At 45.1% G+C, this 21394-nt stretch overlaps 2 protein-coding genes and 1 non-coding gene across 8 annotated transcripts; 2 read left to right on the top strand and 1 right to left on the bottom strand.

The window, feature by feature from the left end:
• The first annotated feature begins 110 nt into the window (after positions 1 to 110).
• PRPF39 (pre-mRNA processing factor 39) lies at positions 111 to 16059 on the top strand. 6 transcript variants are annotated; one of them, XM_075753123.1, is made up of 15 exons: positions 156 to 212; positions 3351 to 3714; positions 4000 to 4125; positions 4304 to 4638; positions 4766 to 4884; positions 5654 to 5821; positions 6603 to 6768; positions 7428 to 7535; positions 9669 to 9833; positions 10151 to 10277; positions 10371 to 10639; positions 11222 to 11406; positions 12724 to 12798; positions 13457 to 13577; positions 15232 to 16059. In XM_075753123.1, the coding sequence occupies exons 4-15, from the start codon at positions 4552 to 4554 to the stop codon at positions 15280 to 15282; spliced, it is 1641 nt and encodes a 546-aa protein (XP_075609238.1). In that variant the 5' UTR covers positions 156 to 212; positions 3351 to 3714; positions 4000 to 4125; positions 4304 to 4551; the 3' UTR covers positions 15283 to 16059. The 6 variants fall into 6 exon arrangements, with proteins under 6 accessions (XP_075609236.1, XP_075609238.1, XP_075609237.1 ...); XM_075753121.1 differs by lacking the exon at positions 4304 to 4638 and having other exon boundaries at positions 111 to 212; XM_075753122.1 differs by lacking the exons at positions 156 to 212; positions 4304 to 4638 and adding an exon at positions 1402 to 1491.
• Positions 10715 to 10800, top strand: LOC142602224 (small nucleolar RNA SNORD127). Its single transcript, XR_012835904.1, has one exon. It is a non-coding gene; the product is annotated as a small nucleolar RNA SNORD127 (small nucleolar RNA).
• Positions 16060 to 16571: 512 nt separating the features above from the next.
• FKBP3 (FKBP prolyl isomerase 3) lies at positions 16572 to 21361 on the bottom strand. Its single transcript, XM_075753128.1, has 7 exons — positions 21180 to 21361; positions 21009 to 21110; positions 20814 to 20921; positions 20320 to 20455; positions 19263 to 19330; positions 17538 to 17635; positions 16572 to 16793 (listed from the first exon to the last, which is right to left on the bottom strand). Exons 1-7 carry the CDS (start codon positions 21288 to 21290, stop codon positions 16739 to 16741), a joined length of 678 nt encoding a protein of 225 aa, XP_075609243.1. The 5' UTR covers positions 21291 to 21361; the 3' UTR covers positions 16572 to 16738.
• Positions 21362 to 21394: the final 33 nt, after the last annotated feature.

The raw sequence follows: 21394 nt of genomic DNA on the forward strand, positions 1-21394 counted from the left end.
CGCGGCCTCCGTGCCTGAGGGGGAGCAGAGCGGAACGCGGCCCGTCGCCATTTGGCGGGAGGGGGGAGCGGCCCAAGCGCACGCGCGGCGGGGGAGGGGCGGGGCGCAGGCGCGCGGCGCAGGCGCGGTGCGGTGTGCGCAGGCGCAGTTCGCTCTTCCTTGGGCCCGGCGGCGGCAGGCGCGCGGCGGGCTGGCGGTCGGCGGCTCCGCAGGTACCGGGTGGGGCTGGGGCCGCCGCGGGGAGCGCGGTCTGGGGGGGTGAGGGGAGGGGGGGGGCCCGCGCTGCGTCCCGGGAGAGGGGGAGCGCTTCGCCGGGGGAGGGCTGGGCCGGGCCGGGCCGGGCCTGGCGAGAGGCTGAGGCGGGTGAGGGACTCGGCCGGGCCGGAGCCGCGGCCACGCGGGCGGAGCGGGAGCGCTGTGCGGGGGGGAAGGACGCGCCCGGCCGGGCCCGCCGCCTGCCCTGACGGTCGCCCCGCTGCTTCCTGCAGCCCTTCCCTGGCAGGCGGTTAGCGGGCGCTTGGGCAGATCAGCCCGCCCGCGGATTTCACTTACTGCCACAAATTGCGCTGTTGGGAAGAGCTGCTTTATCTCCGTTTTATGAGCTGTAAGAGCGGCGGAGTCTCTCAGCAGATAACAGGCCAACTCGAAGTCCTTGGATGCCGTAGGGTTTATTACGCTGTATTTTAGCCACCAGAACGTTATAGTCTGTGGGCAGAAGGGGCCGGGCCGCCCTGCCCCAGGAGTTTCGGGCAGCTGCCGGCCGGGGCTGTGGCACGCAGGGGCGGCTCTGAGGTGAGCGCGGAGCCGGCGGGGGGGGCTGGGTGCTTCCCATCGGTTCGTCGGTACCAGCGCCAGTCCTGTACGCGGTAAACGTTCCGTTGAAACAGGCTAAATAATAGATGTTGGCATAAATTGTTTAAAGCTGGTACACGTAGTTATCTGATATGCTTACTTAGCTTGAGCGATGTAAAAACTCCTGGAATTAAGTTATTCTAGTGTGTGGTTGTCTGTACATGAAGCATCAGCTTCATGTCTGCTGCCTCCATGGCTCCATGGACAGAGGGACGTTGCTCTGGTACCTGACAGGGCTCTGTGGATGGAGGGACATTGCTCTGGTGCCTGACAGGGCTCTGTGGACGGAGGGACATTGCTCTGGTACCTGACAGGGCTCTGTGGACGGAGGGACGTTGCTCTGGTACCTGACAGGGCCCTTTGCATCGCTGTAGCCCTCAGTTCTGTGTTTGGGATATGCTGTGGTTGCCTGGGGCTGTTCTAGAATGCCTTGGGTTGGCAATGGAACTGTCAAACAGGCTTTGAGAGTCTGAGACGCTGTGTGCAGAGGTGATCCAGTACCGTTTCTCTCTCTTTTCTTTTTTCCCTCCCCCTAATCTGAAAGCAGTTAGATTTGGGGGAGTCCGTTTTTAAGCTGGAATACATCTTCTGAATCAGCTGGAGGGGGAAAACATCTGTCAAATGTCAGAATAAGTTTAGGTCAGCATGTTTAAAAAAAATTGCATTAGCTTTCTCAAATTTTAGAGCTGTAAACATCCTTTAGACTGTTTTTTTCAAGTGTTGGGGCTGCCTTTGCATAACGCACTCCTCTTGCATCTTGAGTTTATAATCTTTACAGAGGTAAGCTCTGAGTGGTAGCAGCTGGTTTTAATGATGCAGATCTCTTCTGTATGTTGCACTGTAAAGGCATAGTGATACTGGTTTGATATTTAATTTCTTAACTTATAAATTACAGTTATTCTTAAAATGAATATTGAAGACGCATCTCCGACACTCACTAAAAAAGCCGGCTTTTGATGCGGGCTTTCTAGAGTGGCAAGGATGTGGGGAAGAACTGGTTATTAGTGAAATAAACTGCTCATCTTACACAAGCGTCGTCTTTTCCTGTAGAACAAAAGCAGTATAGTGCTCTGCGTGGGTATATCCTGTTCGTGTAACTTTTCAATGGCATGAACCGTTCATTTTTTATGAACACGTGCCTTGTAAATTTACAAAATTCTGAACCCTTTAGCTTAAAGGAAAGAAATTGTATTTATATGATTGCCAGATGTATGCAACAGAGAATAGAAAAATTACTTTTAAACCCCAGTTATTAGAAAACTTTCAGAGCAGACTGTGTGGACCTTTTAACGCCACGCCAAAGTTACTTGGCTTGGTGAACTCCTAGGAAAACGTGAACTGTTCTCTCACACGTTGAAGCTGCTGAAGGTAGCATATAGATACTTTTTGTTTCCGTCAAGAACATTTTTCCCCACTATAATGTTGATGGCTTCTCGATGTTGAAGTGAAAGCAAGTGGTCTGTTTGTTCTCTTTGCAGGCTATCTCACTGGGAAAGAACTCTGGAGATACAGTTGGGTGGGGACTCTCTATTTTTTTTTTCTTTTTTTTTTTTTTAAGATGCAAAACTTACTTGCTGTTGTCATCTCTGAGGACAACCACAGGCAAATAGGAGTGGCAGTTGCTGTAGTGCATTTGAAGATGATGGTCTCGCACCGTTCTTCATCCAAAATAGATTTACAGCTAAGAGCTGTTGTATTCTGCGTGGGTATTGTATTACCTAGGATCCGTTAGTCGTTAGGCTGAGCTTGGCTGCAGGCTTCAGGCGGGGAAGGCCGAGATCAGCTGAGGCCGAGCGCTGTTTGCAGAGCAGCGCGCAGCCCGGTTAGGCTGGACTGGCGTTGGTGGATGAGGTAGGGCTGGGCAGCAGCGTTTGGCAGGAAGATCAAAATGAAGAGTGGGAGGAAGATGGAGTCTGTCCTGAGGGGCAGGAGGAACCCCTGACGTGAGAGCTGTGTGTGGGAGCGAGCGACTGCATGTAAGGGGCTGGCCTGAACGGTTTTTGTGCCTTTGATGTCATTGATACGGACTGAGTCTAGTGCTGATAGTAATTCTTGTCTTTGCAAAGTTATCACTTCAGCCAGTTCAGCTAAGCGTTAAGGGCACATTTTAACATATATTTAGCTTGCAGAGAAGTTACTGATTTGTACTAAGTAGGAGAATTGAGTAAATGTGAACATAATTCTTTATTTGGAATAAATTTCCGCTAGACTCGTACAGGAAAGCTGTGTAGGTTCACTTTTATACCTCCATAGTGGCTTGTGATAGATTTTTAGAAAAACCACAGCGATTTGTACGTGCAGGTGTTAAAACGTATGACTACTATTAACATTTTTTAAATTGTGACTAAGGCTCGTGCATGAAGCAGATCTAATTGACGAAGGTTTGTGGTGAAATACGTGGATGCCTGAAGCACTTGGGAGACTCTTAGCTGATAATTTGTGCCCAAGTTCTACTTGAATCTTCACCACATGAATACCGAATGTATGTATTTCTGCAGGATCTAGTACTACGAAACAGCAGTAGCCTCAGCTATGGAGAACGCAGATAATGCAGAGGAGGAGAAGCCAACTGTAAGCAACGACAGCACAGACAATGGCGCTGAAACGGCGATGGAAGAACAGCATATGGACTTCAGTACAGAAATCATGAGTGTAACTGAGATGGAACAGTCACCTGATAGTTCCCCTGACTTGAATGAAGAGAACACACAGGAGAGTGAAATTCCAAATATTGAAAGTTTACAGACCACAGATATTGAGGCTTGCTTCCCTCCAGATTTTGACAAGTTCTGGAAAGTAGTAGAGGACAATCCCCAGGATTTCACAGGATGGGTATATCTACTACAGTATGTAGAGCAGGAGGTTAGTACATGCCCCCTTATTCCATAGCCTTCCAGAAATAAACAAATAAAACCAAAGCAAGTCATGGGTATTCCAGCGACAAGTCCGGAACTGTACATCAGGCTTTCATAGATACTGTTTTAAGGCAGTTGACCTCACCAGTGTCTTCAACAGAAATCACAAAATAAAAATGATCATTTTTAAGACAATGTTAAAACAAGAACTGTTTTTAAAATAATGTGAAGTTTGGTTTTTGGGATTTTTTAAAGGAAAGGATTCATTGCTTTCATTGTGTATTTCTTGCAGAACCACTTACCAGCTGCCAGGAAAGCATTTGACAGGTTTTTCACACATTATCCATATTGCTATGGGTATTGGAAAAAGTACGCAGACCTTGAAAAGCGGCACGACAACGTTAAACAGTCTGATGAGGTATGTAGGTAGCTGGACCCAGCTGTTGCCATCGGTCCTGTTGGCCAAATAATGACTCACCTACTGCAAGTCATTTGGCTGCCAGTACCTGCCATGTATGGTCAGGTTTGTAGGGATTTTGTTTGCACTTGTCACCTCTGTGGCATTTGTAGCTAATGTTTTTTCTCTTTGTTGGCAGGTGCGTTAAACCTCTACAGTTTGTCAAGCTTTGCAGTGCAAGCCTCTGTATTACACTGCAGCTTAACAAGTAGGGCAGGGCTTTTCTGTCACTTACATTTGTTACTCATTTTCAAAACAATATAGTTGGTTTGCTGGTCACAATTGCTACATCTTATTGCATTTTTGGTCAGACGCTGTCAATGATGCTCTAATGGGTCTGTGCCCTATGGTCTGTACCCCAAAGCCTGCCCACACAACCTGGTCAGAATGCAGGGACCGCTGCGCTTTGAAGATCAAGACTCTGCACGTGGAGATCAGAACATTGCCATGTTCTATCCAACCTCCACCCAAATGGTAATGGTAGATTATTTAAACAAAATTCCAGTAATTAGTATTTCTAAGGTTCACCGGATAACACAGTGTTGCCTCTCTATTAGGACGCCGTTAAGTATTTGAAGTACAGTTCCCGTTCTCTTCATAGGTTTATCGCAGAGGGCTTCAGGCAATTCCTCTTAGCGTTGATCTCTGGATACACTATATCAACTTCTTAAAGGAGACCCTGGACCCTACTGATCCCGAAACTAACAGTACTATTCGAGGGTAAGTTGGCAGCTCGGTGATACGAGAAGTCTGTACGTGCAGTTACGTGGCAGCATAAGCACATGAATACGTTAGTCTAAGGGCCAAGCTAATATCAGCCTGCAGTTACCGTAAGGACTTTTAAGAGATGGTGGAGCCAAATTCCATAGGAAGGGGTAGGGAATACAATGTGGCGCAAGGGTCAAAAGCGGTGACTCGAGAGCTTCAGACTAGACGCTAGGAAATGCTTCGTGCAGCACTAGAACAGTTTCCCTGTAGGATTTTTGGAATTTAGTTCCCTGGGTATGGCTAGAATGTGTTTTACCTAATCTGTTGCTGGCAGTGGTCCTGGTTAGAGTGAGACGGGCTAAAGTTTGACCCAGAACGTTAATTGAACTTAAACTGAAGCAGCTTCTAGCTGCGTGATGTATAGCTTTTGTGTGTTAAACTGCTGAAGTAATGTGTTTAGAATCTTGACAAGATACAAGTGGTAAAGATTTTGTACTTGGTACCTTGCCTTCCTGCAACTGGCTTTTTCTGTTGCCTTTACTTGTTCTGTTGAGGTATTGCTGGAGGGGAAAAAAAAAGATGAGTGTGTACTTCCTGAAATTCTAGAGATATTGCTACAGATGTCTTAAAAATACTTTGAAGAATTTACATAATGAATATTAAGTGTGGTTGCAAATAAATGAAGACGCTTGTAACCTTTAAATAAATAAGAGACAGAACTTTTCTTCCTTGTTCTGTCACCACATCCAGAAACAGCTGTGAAATGATTCCATTTTTTCAGAGCCTATGAACATGCAGTCTTAGCTGCTGGGACAGATTTCCGTTCTGACAGACTATGGGAAATGTATATAAACTGGGAAAACGAACAGGGAAACCTAAGGGAAGTCACATCCATATATGATCGCATCCTTGGAATTCCAACGCAGCTCTACAGTCATCATTTCCAGAGGTAAAGAGAAAACAAGGATTTAGTTAATGCTATGAGTTTCTTAAGCACACAGTAACCTATGGCTGTAAATGTGAAAATGTTCACTGGGAACAAGAGCTTGAAATAGTTACTGAGTTTTATGTACTTATTTTGTACTCATAGGGTTTGACTGATTGTTTTAAAGTACTGATACACATTTTAGGAGTTTGGTTTTAGATAAATACACAAATTCTGTTGTGCAATAAAGGAACGCCTTGAAATTGTGAGGAAGAAGAGATGAAGTCTTTGAAAAATCAGAGTGAGCAGCTTTGAACTTTCAATTCCTCGTGCAGCGCTCACATGTGGTGAAACACTAATTGAGTAAAGAGAAATACTTGGTTAAAGCTTTAGACAGTAGAATTCTGAATTAATATGGAGAGGTTAAGAGGGCACCAGAAACCTCAGTTAAATTATGCACCAGTCTTCCTCATAATTTCTGCAGATCTTTTGGCTTTGGAAATGAAGTATCTTCCTCCAGAACTGATCTTGTCCTTTGCCATCAGTTATACATGGCAAGTGGTCTGTCTTCGCCACTGAAGCTTACCACACTTTTGTTTCTCTTTGAAATGTGAAGCTTCTGAAGTCTGATAGACAGCAGAAGTTTCATTTTGTCTCTATGTTGTCAGAAGTTGCGTTCTCAGTGTTGCTCTAGATTGATAAAGTACCGCAGAACCCCGCTAGGATTTATTACTGTGCTCTGGTTGTGCAGAGTATCGCAACATAAACCATCAAATTTGGCTTGGCTTGTTTTAACTGTTCTTAGGTTCAAAGAACACATACAGAACAACTTGCCTCGTGACCTTCTGACTACCGAGCAGTTTGTTCAGCTCCGCAGAGAACTAGCATCTGTGAACGGCCACAGCGGGGAGGATGCGCAGCCTGGAGACGACCTGCCCTCGGGTACTGAAGACATAACCGACCCTGCCAAGGTACATACGCAGTGGGTGTTTGCTGGCGTTTCTTGCCTTACTCTGTGGCTGAAAGACGAGTTTATTTGCAGACAATCTAGTGTGTCTGTAGCTGAGGCGTTCCCGTAGTTCTGCATGTCATTGCTCTTTGGCCCATGTGATAACTGCCTTTGTCTATGGGACATGCCTTTCCGGTGTTTTCATAGGTATTAAAGAACTGGAGTTAAAAACCAAAAGAAGTGACGTACAAAAGTTTAGGAATTAATATTAATTATTCCAGTTAACAGATTAGGGACAGTGGTCTAAGAAAGTGCCTCATCAGCAATGGTCTCTGCAGGCTCGTAGCCTTCACAGGCATAGGAGAACTTGGAGCCGTCCAAGGGAGTCGCTAACTGAAAGCCTGTGCATACTGAACCCAAGTGTGACTGGGATCCCAATTCATCGTTAATCTCCATCATCTTTAGCATAAGAGCAAGACTTCAGGTAGAAACTCCAGTTGGGTTGCACTGAGGGCCAAGGCACTGTCAGGGCAGCATCCTGTCCCTTCCTCCAGCTCTTCAGGGCAACGTTTAATGCATCTCTGATGCTTTTAATTTATGCGTATTACTGTCATCATAAAACACATTTACAAAGGTGATGTGGTGTCTACCTGTGTTACATGTTTAAAAATTGTGTTTTAGCTAATCACTGAGATAGAAAACATGAGGCACAGAATCATTGAGATTCATCAGGAAATGTTTAACCACAATGAACATGAAGTCAGTAAGAGGTGGACGTTTGAAGAAGCGGTAAGTTTGTTTTTTTCTGTGTAAGGCAGCATGGGCAAGGGTTTGAATGTAAGACTGGGAGTGGGGAATTTTGAGTAACAGGCCTTTCAATTTAAACTGTTGTGGGGCTTTGAGCAAAGGTCAAGTTTCACTTCTCTGCCATTTTTCGTGTGAAAAGGCAACTTGTGTGGTCAACTCTGTCATCTGACGATGTAAAAATCTTTAAGTGGTATTTGGAGGAAGGCAAGATGGTGTATTGTTAACTAAGCAGTCTTTAAATATACACATGTGAAAGGCTTAGTTAGCACTGCCTTACGCTGTGGGGCATTGCAAAATAATGAGGGAGTGAAGGTAATTCTGATTGAAAAGGTAAGCCTGGCCTAAAAGGAGAATGAAATGTGTATGGTTTTATATTTTAACATTACACTCTTAAATCGGAAATCTGTTAACTTTTGTTTTCCAAAAGTAGCCATCGTCACATGCAACCCCTGTGTGTAACGTATTAGAAGTAATTAATCAAACTAATCATTTGATCACTGCAAATTCAGAACTTTTTCTATGTAGAATTAAGTTTGGTTATTTTTGAAAAAACAACCAAAGTTTATAATTCTCAGTCTTTATTTTTTTTTCTTCCTGGCAAATACCATATTGCATAACATGGTTCTTGTTTTAAATTTACTTTCTTTTTAAAAAAGTACATTGAAAATCTGTCCCAGCTGTTTAATACAGAGACTCCTTAATGAGTTACGTGACGTCAGAACTGTTGCTAATTGCATAGCTTACGTGCCAAAGGAACCCAAAAACATAGTACGTAGCCAGTCCTAGTGCCGAGAATGTAGTCTAACGCGGGTGGGTCACCCTTCTGGTTCCCAGCAGCCTGAAGCGCTGTGACCAGCCCTGCGTGCCGCAGGGTCGCTCCTGTGCCGATTAGCCTGTCATAGAAGGAAAGAGAGCTGCAAAGCACGTCCCTAGAGCGAGGCTCAACCTGCTGCTGTGGAAGATGGCTATGTGAGCATAGGCAGTCTTGGCTCAGGGAACCTTAAGCTTCAAATGATTGAAACTTGGGAGAATGCTAAAGCTGTGGACGTGCTGCAGAAAGCATGTAAGAAACAGGGTGTCCTCGCTTGCTCCTGGCCAGGATCAATACTTTTTCGATCAAGAGAGTATGCCTGCTCTGTAGATACCAATGTGCTGGATCTATGAGGAGTTAGAAATATAAAGTTGAACGCATCTTTATGACAGACAGAAATGAGGTAGATAGGCAACAGGTGTCATGAAAGTGACGGAGACTGCTTAGACCCATTTGACTGTATTTTAGCAGGAGCAATGTACCTGTGAATTTGCCAAAATAGAAAAAGGGTGTATTGGGTGCCATAGTGGATTGAGGAGCACGAAGCGGGGATTGGCTTTCAATTTCAGGTGCCCTTGAAGAATTGAATGTTACTCCTTAATTATTATAAGTTCTTTATCCGTTTGTATGGATGTCTCTGAGATGGAATTGCAGTACAGGAGAGATAATCGGGTAAAATTTAAAGATTTAGAAAGAAAGGTAGAAAATATCTGGAAGGATGCTTTGCTACATTTAGTTCAAAGCCATGCTTAAATTTTCTGTGCTCAACTCTGTCCCACCCAGCTCCTCTTGTAGTCACCAGCAAAAATGCAATCTGGCTAGCTCTTAGAATAATCAGCTTAATGTAAATATTTAATATGAAGTTCAATTCAACGCTCTGCCTTTCCTTGCCATGATTCTCAACCAAATTTTGAATTTAATTTGTAGGATACGTGCTAGGTCAACAGTAAGTACTGCAGTTGGCTGTATGCATGTAGGTATACGGACAGTGTTCGTTGTTGTTCGTTGTCATAGTGTCATTGCTACGTTGTGACCGCAGGTTTGCAAGGGAGTGACTGCATTACATTCTTTCTCAGCTGCTGTGAGCACTGGCCCTGGAAAAGCTTTCTAGAAAGACAGGTTACTAGCCCAGAACGTGATTGTCAGCAGCATCTCTTGATCAGTGCTGGGATGACCCCAGCAGGCTCGTTTGGGTAGATAATGCCATGTCATTCCAAAGTCCTCTGTATTTAAATGGCATTACTTGACTGGTGTGTGGCTGTTTGGCAGTATTCTCATGAGCTGCCGTACTGTGACTCTTGCAGATAAAGAGGCCTTACTTTCACGTAAAACCTCTGGAGAAAATTCAGCTGAAAAACTGGAAAGAGTACTTAGAATTTGAGATAGAAAATGGCACTCATGAACGAGTTGTGGTCCTCTTTGAAAGATGTGTTATTTCATGTGCCCTCTATGAGGACTTCTGGATTAAGGTAAGGGAAGTGGTTTACCACCTACCTCCTGCTGATTGCATACATTGATCTAGTGACTAACCTTTTGTACTCTTGTGGAATGTTGTTCATATATAACTATATCTGTTGCATTAGGAGATGGTCTGCTTGCAACCAGATTTGACTGCTGCATATGCCAACTTCGTTGCCTCTCTACGTCCTTCCTTACAGAAACTAGTCTAGTGGTTCAATAAAGGTGCTGAATGGGTTTAAACAAAAGAATTTTATCGTTCTGTCATGTTTTTAAAAACAAATACAAGCTTTAAATTTTTCAATCTCTGCTCTGTTTTCAACTATAGTATGCCAAATACATGGAGAATCATAGTATTGAAGGAGTGAGGCATGTCTACAGCAGGGCTTGCACAATACATCTCCCTAAGAAACCAATGGTTCACATGCTGTGGGCTGCCTTTGAGGAGCAGCAGGGTAAGAGCAATGCTGGTTTTTCTTGGGAGGGATTCTGGTTTTAAGAGGCTATTGGATGTCTCATATCTTAAAGCATCTTCACCGGTGTTTTAGGCAACATCGATGAAGCAAGAAGAATCTTGAAAACCTTTGAAGAGTGTATTCTAGGGCTAGCAATGATTCGCTTGCGAAGAGTAAGCTTAGAACGCAGACATGGAAACATGGAAGAAGCTGAACACCTGCTTGAAGATGCTGTTAGGAATGCCAAATCAATTAGTGAATCGTCGTTTTATGCCATCAAATTAGCTCGACACCTCTTCAAAGTACAGAAAAATCTTCCAAAGGCAAGAAAAGTGCTGTCAGAAGCCATAGAAATTGACAAAGTATGTGTTCCCTCTTTGCTGTATTAAAAAACAAATAAAATCCCCGTATTTTTCTGAACTGTTCTTTTTAAAGCATGGCAACAATGATGACAGGAACTGTAACTGTATGTAATGTGTTGTTACTGCGTGGAGACACCAGTCCCTCTAAACTGATGTTGCCGTACTTGCAGCTTGCAAATCTGGAAGTTTGCAAACTTTTTTCATCAGAAGCACAACGTGCTTCATAGCTTCATTTTTCCTTTTTAGAATCTGAAATATTATAGGCGTGTTCACATCTTGAGGCGAACAAAACTGATCGTGCAGGCAGTACTCGTAGGTCATTTGTATGACCACGCTCCGAATACCGTTAGCTCACTGTTAGTACAGTTTTTGCACCTGTCTGTGTAGTGTTGGATCACTTCTGTCTATCTGTGAAACAAACCAGGTCAAAGATGACCAGTATAAAGAGACGATCTCTTTATTGACTGTTCTAGCGTATGTTTGTGATGTAAACATTCTGGTATGCATCTGGTAGACATACATTCAGTATTAAGTACCTGATAACCTGACAGATGTACAACTTCTAATACATCTTTTGCACAGGAAAATACGAAACTGTATCTCAACTTACTTGAAATGGAGTACAGTGGCGATCTCAAGCAAAATGAAGAAAACATCTTGAGCTGTTTTGATAAAGCTGTCAATGGCGCGTTGTCTATAAAAATGAGGATTACGTTTTCGCAGCGAAAAGTGGAATTTCTTGAAGATTTTGGTTCTGATGTAAACAAGTAAGATGTAATCTGTGCAGTGGCCAAATTAGGGTCACCAAAAGAGTGCTGGTAGAAGTAGTAGGGAAGGGGCAGGGTTAGCGGCATCCATTAAATTGGGTTTTGTGCTGTCAGCTCTTTGTTGAGGGATAGCTGCTTTTCTAACCACAATGCCTACTTTTCACAGGAATATCTTGTCAGAAAATTACCCCTTTTTTCCTGAAATACCTAATGCCTTACAGAGCAAAACTATGCTGCCCCGGCTGCTTCCTGTAGTTTTCTCTTGCTACATTTTATAAAGGGAATGAGAAGTGTTTCCTGACACAGCTACAATTTGGTACTCCGTACCCTGTGAGCTGCTGCTTGGGGTTTCCAAAACTGCACTGATTTGGTTTTTCTATGTTTAGGAGCGGTAACAATGCTGTACGCTTAGGTGGGAGGATCAGATAGTAGAAGTGCAACTTTTCAATTAAATACTAGATTTACTTTTCCCCTCATAATTCTCTGTTGTAAAACAAGCTCTTATTTTTTTTTACAGTTTGCAGCTAACTAACTAACTCGTGGTTAGCCCTTCCAAGTTATCTGCTTTGCGTGTTTTTAACGTCCTTAATTTCTGCCGGCTCTGACCATTCTAATTTGCATGGCAGCTGGCATGGCAAGTTTGGGATCCAGATAGATCAAACAAAATGAAGGTTTCGGTTCCCAAATAAAACTAGAGCACAGAATAGGTACAAGAAACTGTTTTCACCAAGAGCAATACTGACAAGAAGAAGTTTTCTTGTGATACCTTGTAAACTGTGGTATGCAGCAAATTAAATTGTATTAGCCGTTCGTGGGAGTTTTGGCTAGGACTTTTGTGCTGCATTAGATACTTGTTCTTCTCGCGTTGTTTGGGAAAAGGCCATAGGTGCTACTTTGGCATTGTTATAATTTTGTATAATGCTCACTTTCAGTGTTTAAAGAAATGTTGATTCCTAAGTATCAGTGCTGCTGTGGATGGCATCGAGGCCCAGCTGAGGGAGTGCAATCACAAATAAGTTTTAGAAAACTTCTTTATAAAGGAACTTCATAAAAGAACTGCATGAAGTGTGATAGAAGTTGAGAATGTCTGAGCTAACAGAAAATTCTTCACTATGCATTGTGGAATCCAATCAAGTGTTTTGGCTTTCCCATCTTCATGGTGGATCACTGATAAAAATGTGATTCTGATGGAGTTTGGTTTAGAATGTTTTTCTGTTTTTACAGTTGGAAGTAAACATTTTTAAATGGCTGCTCAGGTGTTTAAAATGTTTACATGAAAGTGGTGAGCAGAGCTTTATTTCTTTTTGTCTCCTTCAGGCTTCTGGATGCCTATGATGAACATCAAGCCCTTCTAAAGGAGCAGGATTCTTTAAAAAGAAGAGCAGAGAATGGGTAGGAAGTCTGTTCACCTGGGGGGATGAACTAACTTGGTGGATGATGCATTAGGGGATGGCTGGAACACATGCTACACTGAACTACAGCTGATACACAGCACTTGAGAAATGCTTTAAAAAGAGTTCAGAGAACAATCTCAGAGACTGTGGGTTTTCTTTAATCTATGAATATATGGTAGGGGGTTGGAACTAGATGATCTTCAAGGTCCCTTTCCACCCAAATCATTCTGTGATTCTGTATATACATATACATTTTTCAACTTTAAACCTACTGCTTGCAAGAACAAAATCACTGTTTTTTAATCACTTAAAGTATAAAATAAATAGGGCTATACTTTGGCTGAAATGTTTGGAAACAGATTTATTGGAAAATAACTTTGAATTACGTATCACAGAAAAATGAAACAGTAAAAATAACTGAGTCTCTAAGCGGAAACATGCTTTTGCTGTCTCAGTTTGAGCACCAGAACAATTTAAAAACCAGACTGTTGTTCTGAAGCACAACATACTACTGTCTCTCAACCAAACTCGGTTACCCTGTTTGGACAGGGCACCAAGTTTAAAAATATGACTTACTCTTATCCATTATAACATCTCTCACACGAAGACCTGCTCAGAATTGAATTGCCACTTACCAGCAAATATTAACTTCACAGATCAGAGGAGCCAGATGAAAAGAAAATGCTCACAGATGACCCATCTTTGGCATCAGCGCAGATGATGGATGGCGACATGCAAGTCAATCAGGCAGCGTATAACTACAACGCCTGGTACCAGGTAGGCGTATGCGCGGTGACTTCGTTTAACACGTGCAGTTGGAATGTTTGCACGTTCTGGTTTTCCCAGTGCCTTTTCTCTATCCGTAGCCTAGTGTCAGCTGGCGAGGAAAGCTTGGAGTAAAGATTTAGCTCCTGGTTTTGTTGATTCCTCTTTGGCCTGTTATGCAAGCATAAAATATTTCTCTCTAGTGCAGAGCCAGGCTAGCAGTTTGGTGGCTAGCCCTTCATGAGTAAGGAAGCGTGACAGCAGTCGAGGACATTGGCTAAGGGCAGTACACCTGCGCTGAAGTGTTTTGCCCAGGGAAGTTGCCTTGGGATGTCAATTTACAGGGTGGTTCCGTAGTTACTTTCTCCAACTAGTAGTTCCTGGAATGTCAGTACGGGTTCTAATGCACTGGTGCATAGTGCGTGCAAAACCAGTCTGTGCAATAGCTTGTCTCTTGGGGCCACTCTTGTGTGGCATTTCGTTTTGTCCCTTAAAGAGTGAGTCAGTAATGCTGCACCTTGGTTTCCTCTTGCTTGTGGCAGCACCAGCCTCCAGCATGTGCTCAGCTTGCTTCTAGATGGGTAGTCCATTTTTGGGTTCTGACTTGTCTAAGGGGCAGAGCTTCAAAACCTGCCTTCCCGTGTGCGACTTGTACTGGTCAAGGTGGGTACTGCTGGTGCCCCCTCAGCTGGGATGAGAGTTAGGTGCTGCAGGCTTGGAATGCTTATTCTTCTGAGCTGTAGAGGGTCCCACTGAAACGTTTGCTGAAGGAATTTAATGACCACTGCTGTTTAGATGGTAAGGAGCCTACCAAGCCCGTGAGAACAGTGTTTGCAGATGGGACACAAACCGGCCTGTGTAACTGGTTTAGAGTTGTCCGCATCAAGGTCAAGTGTTCTTTCCAAGATCAGGTGGTGAAAGGTGTCTCGCCCAGCACAGAGAAACTCCGCTCGGCGCTAGGCCAGGAAAAACGCCCCACGTTTTCAGACGCAGAACTGTGGGGAATAGCAGACTTAGCGTTGATGAAGATCTCAGTCCTGTGGTTCACACAGTAACTCCGTCACTGAGTGTCTTCTGTGTGTTTCACAATCTGCTTGAGAACAGCAGACAGAAACACTTTCTGAGGGAAGGGAGACACTTGGTCCTGCTGCCCCAGGAACATCACGCTGCTGCACGCCCGCTTTGGTGCAGCGGGGATGGTGGGCTACGGCTGGCTGCAGCAGGACCTGGGAGCGGTCCTGGGGATGGTCTGTGAGCTGCAAACGGACAGGTTCACAGGAGGGGTGTTGGGGCACTTGAGCTGCCTGCCCTGGGCTGTGCTCCAGCAGCGCACACAGAGCTGGAACGCAGACAATTCACGCTTCTGTCACCTTCTGCTCCCTCCCTTTTTTCTTTCCTGAGATTCTGTTGAGAGGGAGGTGGCGGGGAGCCACAGAGCAGGTACCAAAGGGGGGCTGGGAGCAAGAGGGAACCTGAGCTGCCCTGCAGCGGGAGACGTCCTGCGCATGTTGTCACTGAGCGACCGAAGCCAGCACAGGCAGCAGTTACAATTAGAGGGGGAAACTTGCCTGCGCCTGCCTGCAATGCCAGCTGGCTACTAGCAGGTGTTCTTCGTGGAGCAGGGGCAGTCTGACTTACGTTACCGTGTTTGCTTTTTTCCCCCTAGTACAATTACCAGAACGCTTGGAATTATGGACAGTATTATCATCCAACTTGATGCGAAGAGTGAGTGAAGTTCACTGTGCTGCAGTTTCAACAAAGACGGAATAAAAAAAAATATATTTTTCTAAATGAGGGACGTGAAAGAACTGTTGTAATACCTGCTTTTTTGGTCTTTTGCATGTGAAATGAGCTGATGTTCACAGGGTATGTGTGAAGCAAGATTTGTGTGCTGGTAACTGATAAATGGTATCTCTGTACAATTCTAGTTTACCATAAATGCATTTTTTTAATCCCCCACACTAACTTATGGAGATATCTGGAGAATTTTTTTCAGTCTCACGATTCCATAGACTTAATTAGCAAATCTGCAGGTTTTGTGTTTATCGTTTTTCCTAAGGCTGCTCTGCTGCCCAGCGTTGGCCACAGGCACTGAGCAGGCTGGACGCTGCCCGTTCAGGAGCTGGGCCGTGCTCTGCCGCTCTGCTCTCCAGCCAGAGCCTCCTGCCCTGCCCTTCTCACGAGATCCCTTTGCTGCCCCAGCCAGCACTCCTCAGACTGCTCCCTTTATGTTGCTACGATGGAAACTCTTCGGATGACGAGGGCAGCCTTTGGGAGCTGCACTATGTATTTTCTATTCCATGTGGGGGTCAAAAATTAAAATGCAGTGCAAAATGATGTTGCATTCTTTTTTAAAAAGCACAAACTGTGTGTGGGATGATTTTTGTATTTAGAGTTTTTCATGTACACAGTGTGAGCAAACTTTTTTTCATTTTGATCAAAGTGATCATTCTCATTTTTGTAATAAAAGCCAAGGAATTCAGTAGTCCTCTGAGCTTTCTTGGATTTCTTCGTTGAAGCCAGGAGTAAGGACGCCTGAGTCTCAGTTCAACGCCTGCTTTGTTCAAACAAACTGCTGCGGCTACGGCAGAGGAACTTCTGCAGCACGTGCGGTTCTCTGCTGGAAGGGAGGCATCAGCTTGCATTCCGTGAAACGCTTTGAAAGGAGAAATTCAGGGTGTGGGGTGGTTTTTTTCACTTAAGCAATGCCTAGAATATAAATGTGTAAACTTTTTCCTCTTCCCCTCTTCTAATATTTTGGGTTAATCAGAACTAAAACTCAGCAGCTACAGGGGAAGCATGGCTGAAGACCTGAGCCACGTATGGAAGTAAATGGTTTTCAGTAAGAGATCACTTGGTGCAGCAGGGATAATAAAAAGTTGTGGCACTTCCAGGGGTATCTACTTCACCTTTAACAGTTTGCTGGAGAACTGCAGTTGTCCCCGAGAGTAAGAGAAGGAAGGTTTAAGGTGATGGTATACACAAAAAAGTGAAGTCACGCACATGTATAAACTATGTTTTCTTTAGTGGTATGTTACTGTACAGGGAAAACAACTTGATTTCAATACAAGGCCACAGTTGTAACTATATCCTGAAGTTACAAGAGCAAAACTGCAGTTGCCAGAAGCTTTCTTGATCGTAAATAAATTCCCAGCAGCGAAGGAAACTTCATTTCATTCAATATCCACCAATTCCACTTCAAAGAAAAGTTTTGCATTTGGTGGAATCCTGTTTGCCCAAGTTAAGGAAGCTTTAAAAAAGCCACCGCAGCCCACAGTTGAGGCATCAGGGGTATGTGATTTACCACCTGTCCTGTTCCTCATGTGTCAGTTTTATATTTCACTGACCCCGTGTAACATCTTGGATTTAGTATGCAAGCACAGCTGCGCTCTAACAGAAGCTGTCACGAGACAGGCAGTGCCAGCCCTGCAGCTACACCTGTACTAAGAGATACTTCTCTTCATTCCTGTTCCTCTGAAGATGAGCAGCCAAGTCTTACCTGACCTGCCTAAGTGTCATCTCCATTTTTGGGACACAGGCACTGGGCTTCCTCTGGGGGGAGGTTAGGCTGGCTTACTGTACCACAGAGGGAAGAAGAATGTCTAGACCATCCTTTAAGTTACCATGATACAGAATACGAGCAAGGGAGAACAATCGTTTCCCTTCCTCTGGGAGCACTGGTAAAGAAGAAACATGACTGCACAAGGCACTTTGTGGGATCACTCACTCCATCCTCTATTTCCATGGTATCCCAGAACCAGTTCTCACCAGTGCTCCCCGCAAGAGTTCTTCAAAACAAATGGGCAATCGCACCCATCAATGAAGTTCACTGAATTTTTTCATAGTGTTAACAGTCTGAGCCTGCCCTGAGTAACAAGTGAATGCTCCCCCATTACAGCCCTGTCCATGATGCATGCTGGAATGAAGTGCTTTTCCCAGTTACTTAATGAGGAATTGATGGTAGAAGGATACTTGGCATCGGGCTGCCCTTTCTTGCCGTATGCCCACTCAGGTTCAATTTCCAGCTGAGCCTTCTCTCCTTTACTCATGGTTAAGAGAGCTTCATCCCACTCCAAAAAAAAAAAAAAAAAAAAAAAAAAAGCAAAAAAAAACAACAACTAAAAAACAACAACAAAACAACATAAGCAGTCTTAAAGAGCTTAAGAAAAAGCAGATTTCATACGTTTTTCCAATTTGTTCCTACCACTACCTGCGCGATAACACGTCATTCTCTCCAGCATGCTCACCCACCCCGGCGCGTGCGCCGTGCAACAGTTTCACATTCTTTTTATTTGTGGAAACATCCCCCCCAGGGCCGATGTTCCCAGCTTCCACATTAGCCTGTACTGTACTTCGCAGTGCAAATTGTGCTTTTCTGTTGTCAGCACAGCAGTGACCCAATGAAGTAACGTGCTTGTTTCAGTGTAAGTACGCACAGTTTCAGAACACATTTCACAGCAGGCCACCACAGAGTCAGTACCAAGGGGTTTGTCTCCCTCTCTGCCTCATGTTTCCCTGCCATTCTGCAGCATCGATGGTTAGTGTTTATTTCAGGTGATGCTTAAACACTAATTTTATTTCACGGCCTGTCCCCCTTCAGGACTCGCTCACACTGCCCAAAGCCAGTGTTCAGTTCAGCACCGTATCAACATTTCACATCAAGCAGCTGCTGCTCGTGCCTTGTAACTGCGTAGGGAACAGATCTGGCACCCACCCACACACAGGAGTGTTACGCCAGAGGCTAAAGACAAACCCAGGCGACTGCTGCTTCTGCAGTACTGGCCGCAAGCCCAGGGACACTTTCCCCTTCTCATTTCCAATCCTGTCGCCCATAAAGGCCTTTTTTCCTGCACAGCGGCAGCATGGAAGATCAGGCCAGGTTGGGTTTGTTTTGTATTTTAAAGTCAGGTCAGTGTAAGATCCTTCCTGCATTGTCTCGCGCAGACAGCCACCAGTTTCACCAGTGCTCAGCAGCAGCGAGGCAGTTAAGCTCCTCACCTGCTTGGTGCACAAACCAGTATCGCCGAGACGCACCAAGTGCACACCACTGTTTGTGACTTCAAGATGTAAGCAAGCAGGTGGGTGTGCAGAGCACTCGATTCTTACTACTGAGTGCTTCTGGTCTACCTAGCTATTCCCTCACACAGCTTCCCCCTGCACTATAGCACTCTGCGCTAGGCAAAGCGGGAAGTTAACTGCATCAAAATCGCAACTCACTTCAGTGCATGACAGCGACCAGAAGCTGGAGCTTCAGCATCCAGTTCAGACGTAACGGGTGAACTGAATGGCGCACGAAGAGGCACCGAGGCAAACAGCAAAAAGATGCTGTGAGAAAAATCTTCTGACAGGCTAAAGCCCACCAAATGCACGCAGGGACAGGTGGAGCCGTGGGAACCCGATAACCTGTCCGTTGTGCAAAGCACTAGACAGACATGTGCAAGAGGCCGTGCCTGTCCCAAGGAACGTGTCATCATTACACTGTTTTCCACACACTACTTAATGAGCGGAATGACACTACAGATGGATGAATGAATCCATAAAGAATAAATACTACATCCTGTGGAGGCAAACACTTTCAACTTGCCATTTTACCTCCACAAGAAACAAGAACAGCAACTCAAAATTTGCACCCCGGTCATAAATCCTGCAGACTGAAAACTTTTTGGATTTTGAGGGAGTCATTAATGGTTTACTTACACCTCTGATAACTTTTCCTACGCCAACTTTGAAACTTAAAGGTTTAGCTGCTTTTTTCTTCTTTGAACCTGAAAGACAGTTTTATGTTCATTTGCTTTAACACCACACCAGCACACACTGTACTTCCTTCTAAAATTACTATTATGATCATGCTTGATACAAATACCTGTTCCTACAATATTATTTTTAGCCCAGTGTCAGATTTTTAGGGGAAAACTTAGTGCTGTGCACTAAAAACATTATTAAATGCTCAAGTTGCATCAAGAGCTAAAGTTGATCAGCATCTTTCAGATACTGCTCCACTGAACCTAACAGACTCATTTCTGAATTACTAAAAGTTGACGGTACAAGTCATAAATACATTAGTTCAACAGGGAACGTACAACCTCATACAACAAGTACGATGAATTACAGACAGTATTCCAACAACAGCCCTGCTGTCCCTCTCAGTGTCGGACATCACTGCTGGAAAAGCATTTCTAGAATTTCAGTTTCATATACCTACATCCTCTAATCGAGAAACTGTCATAAAAATACCAGCATACTTCTCCGCAGTGGATACAGTACACCAGACTACTTGAAATCACTGTCATTCCACTGCCTCCGAGTTTAAGAGTTTATTGCAGAACCACACCAAGACATGTCTATTTAGAGAAGCTGACTCCACTGTTGGTGCTTAAGTTCCATAGATAAGGGAAGCTCCCCAAGCAGGAACTGTCTTTCCTCCAAAGTAGTTTCAAGTATCCCCACATTTCTCATTTTCTGTGGCCTAGAGAACGCCAAAGGTAAGGTCTGGCAAGATGCAGCTGTGTCACTTGACACCAGCCAGTCCTAAAATACAGCCCTGCATTCCCTCAGGGAAGATCAGGCTCCAGGAGCAGACTGCAGGGACACCCCAGCCAGCTCAACAACATGGTGGCAAAAGCAGCTGGTCAGGCCTCCCACTACGCACACGGTCCAGAAACAGACGTTTGCCCAAGGCTGCCTAACGATTCCAGCTAATTTCCTCTACATGCATTTGCAACCAAAGCCAAATAATATATAGATATGACCTTACTTGTTTGAATATTGGTATCGAAGACTGTTCCATCCTGTAGTTTTCCTGTATACCAGCAATGAACAGTGTCTCCTTTCTTCGGAAAGTTGGTTTTATCACCCTTCTTTAAAATTGATTTTGTATACTTTGGTGGCCCCTAAGTTTATAAAACCAGAGTTATGACTGCTGCATTAACTAGTCACAGACATTCAAGACCAACAACCAATAAGCTCAAGGCACTGAATGAACGCATGCAGAGTTAGTGAAGGGCACATTTTAGAGTGTTCACGTGTTACTGCAGTGCTGTAATATCTGGGGAAAACATAGCAGCATAGGTGCAGTTTTCAGCAAAAACACGCTTTGGGAGAGATGCACAGGGTCGATCAGTAATTCAAGTTACAGAAGCTGCATAAGGTTAAGGCATCCTATAAACACCAGACTTCTTGCTGTAACCAGGTTTCTGAAGACCTGGTTAATTTGGCAGCCCCACGCCATGGCAGGAGTGCTGCACTGACCTCCTCCACGGCCTCCTCGGGCTTCGCCGCTTTCCCCTTAGCCTCCTCTGCCTTAGCGGGCTTCGCCTTCTCGGCTGCCTTCTCCGCGCCGTCCGTGCCCTTAAACCGCTGAGGGGAGGAAAGGGGATAGCAGCGGTCAGCCATGAGCTCCCGCCAGCCCCGCAGCCCCGCGTCCCCACCGCCCCAGCCCCGCACCTGCGTGTGGAAGAGCTGCGTGTAGGCCGCGATAAGCTGCTCCTTATTCGCCGTCTTAGCCACGTTCTTCACCTGCCCCAGCAGCTTGTGCTCCGCCAGGAACTGTAAAACACGGCAGTGAGCGGCGATGGGACCCCCCCGCACACACCACCCACCCCTTCCCGCCCTTACCGCCTGGGCCGCGTGCTCCTGAAGGAATTTGATGATATCCTTCTTGGGCAGCGCCTCGCTCCGCAGCTCCTCCGCACTCCAAGGCTGCGCCGGACCCGCCGTCGCCGCCATTTTCCCGCCCGCCACCGCCTCCTCCACCACCTCTTCCTCACGTACCGCCCAACTTTCCCGTCAACCCCGCGGGAGCCGCCGCAGAGGACGAGGGGTGGGATAGG

Source organism: Balearica regulorum, chromosome 5 (assembly GCF_011004875.1).
Source record: "Balearica regulorum gibbericeps isolate bBalReg1 chromosome 5, bBalReg1.pri, whole genome shotgun sequence".
NCBI lineage: Eukaryota > Metazoa > Chordata > Aves > Gruiformes > Gruidae > Balearica > Balearica regulorum.

Bases quoted from the DNA above. Each gene is read 5' to 3' on its own strand.
- FKBP3 (XM_075753128.1), bottom strand. From the start codon at position 21,290: ATGGCGGCGACGGCGGGTCCGGCGCAGCCTTGGAGTGCGGAGGAGCTG. The intron at 21,111-21,179 runs GTAAGGGCGGGA...CGTGTTTTACAG, and splicing joins AGGAGCACGCGGCCCAGGCG to TTCCTGGCGGAGCACAAGCT. The intron at 17,636-19,262 runs GTAAGTAAACCA...TTTTTTTTGGAG, and splicing joins TAGGAAAAGTTATCAGAGGT to TGGGATGAAGCTCTCTTAAC.
- PRPF39 (XM_075753121.1), top strand. From the start codon at position 3,385: ATGGAGAACGCAGATAATGCAGAGGAGGAGAAGCCAACTGTAAGCAAC. The intron at 10,278-10,370 runs GTAAGAGCAATG...CCGGTGTTTTAG, and splicing joins TGCCTTTGAGGAGCAGCAGG to GCAACATCGATGAAGCAAGA. The intron at 13,578-15,231 runs GTAGGCGTATGC...TTTTCCCCCTAG, and splicing joins ACTACAACGCCTGGTACCAG to TACAATTACCAGAACGCTTG.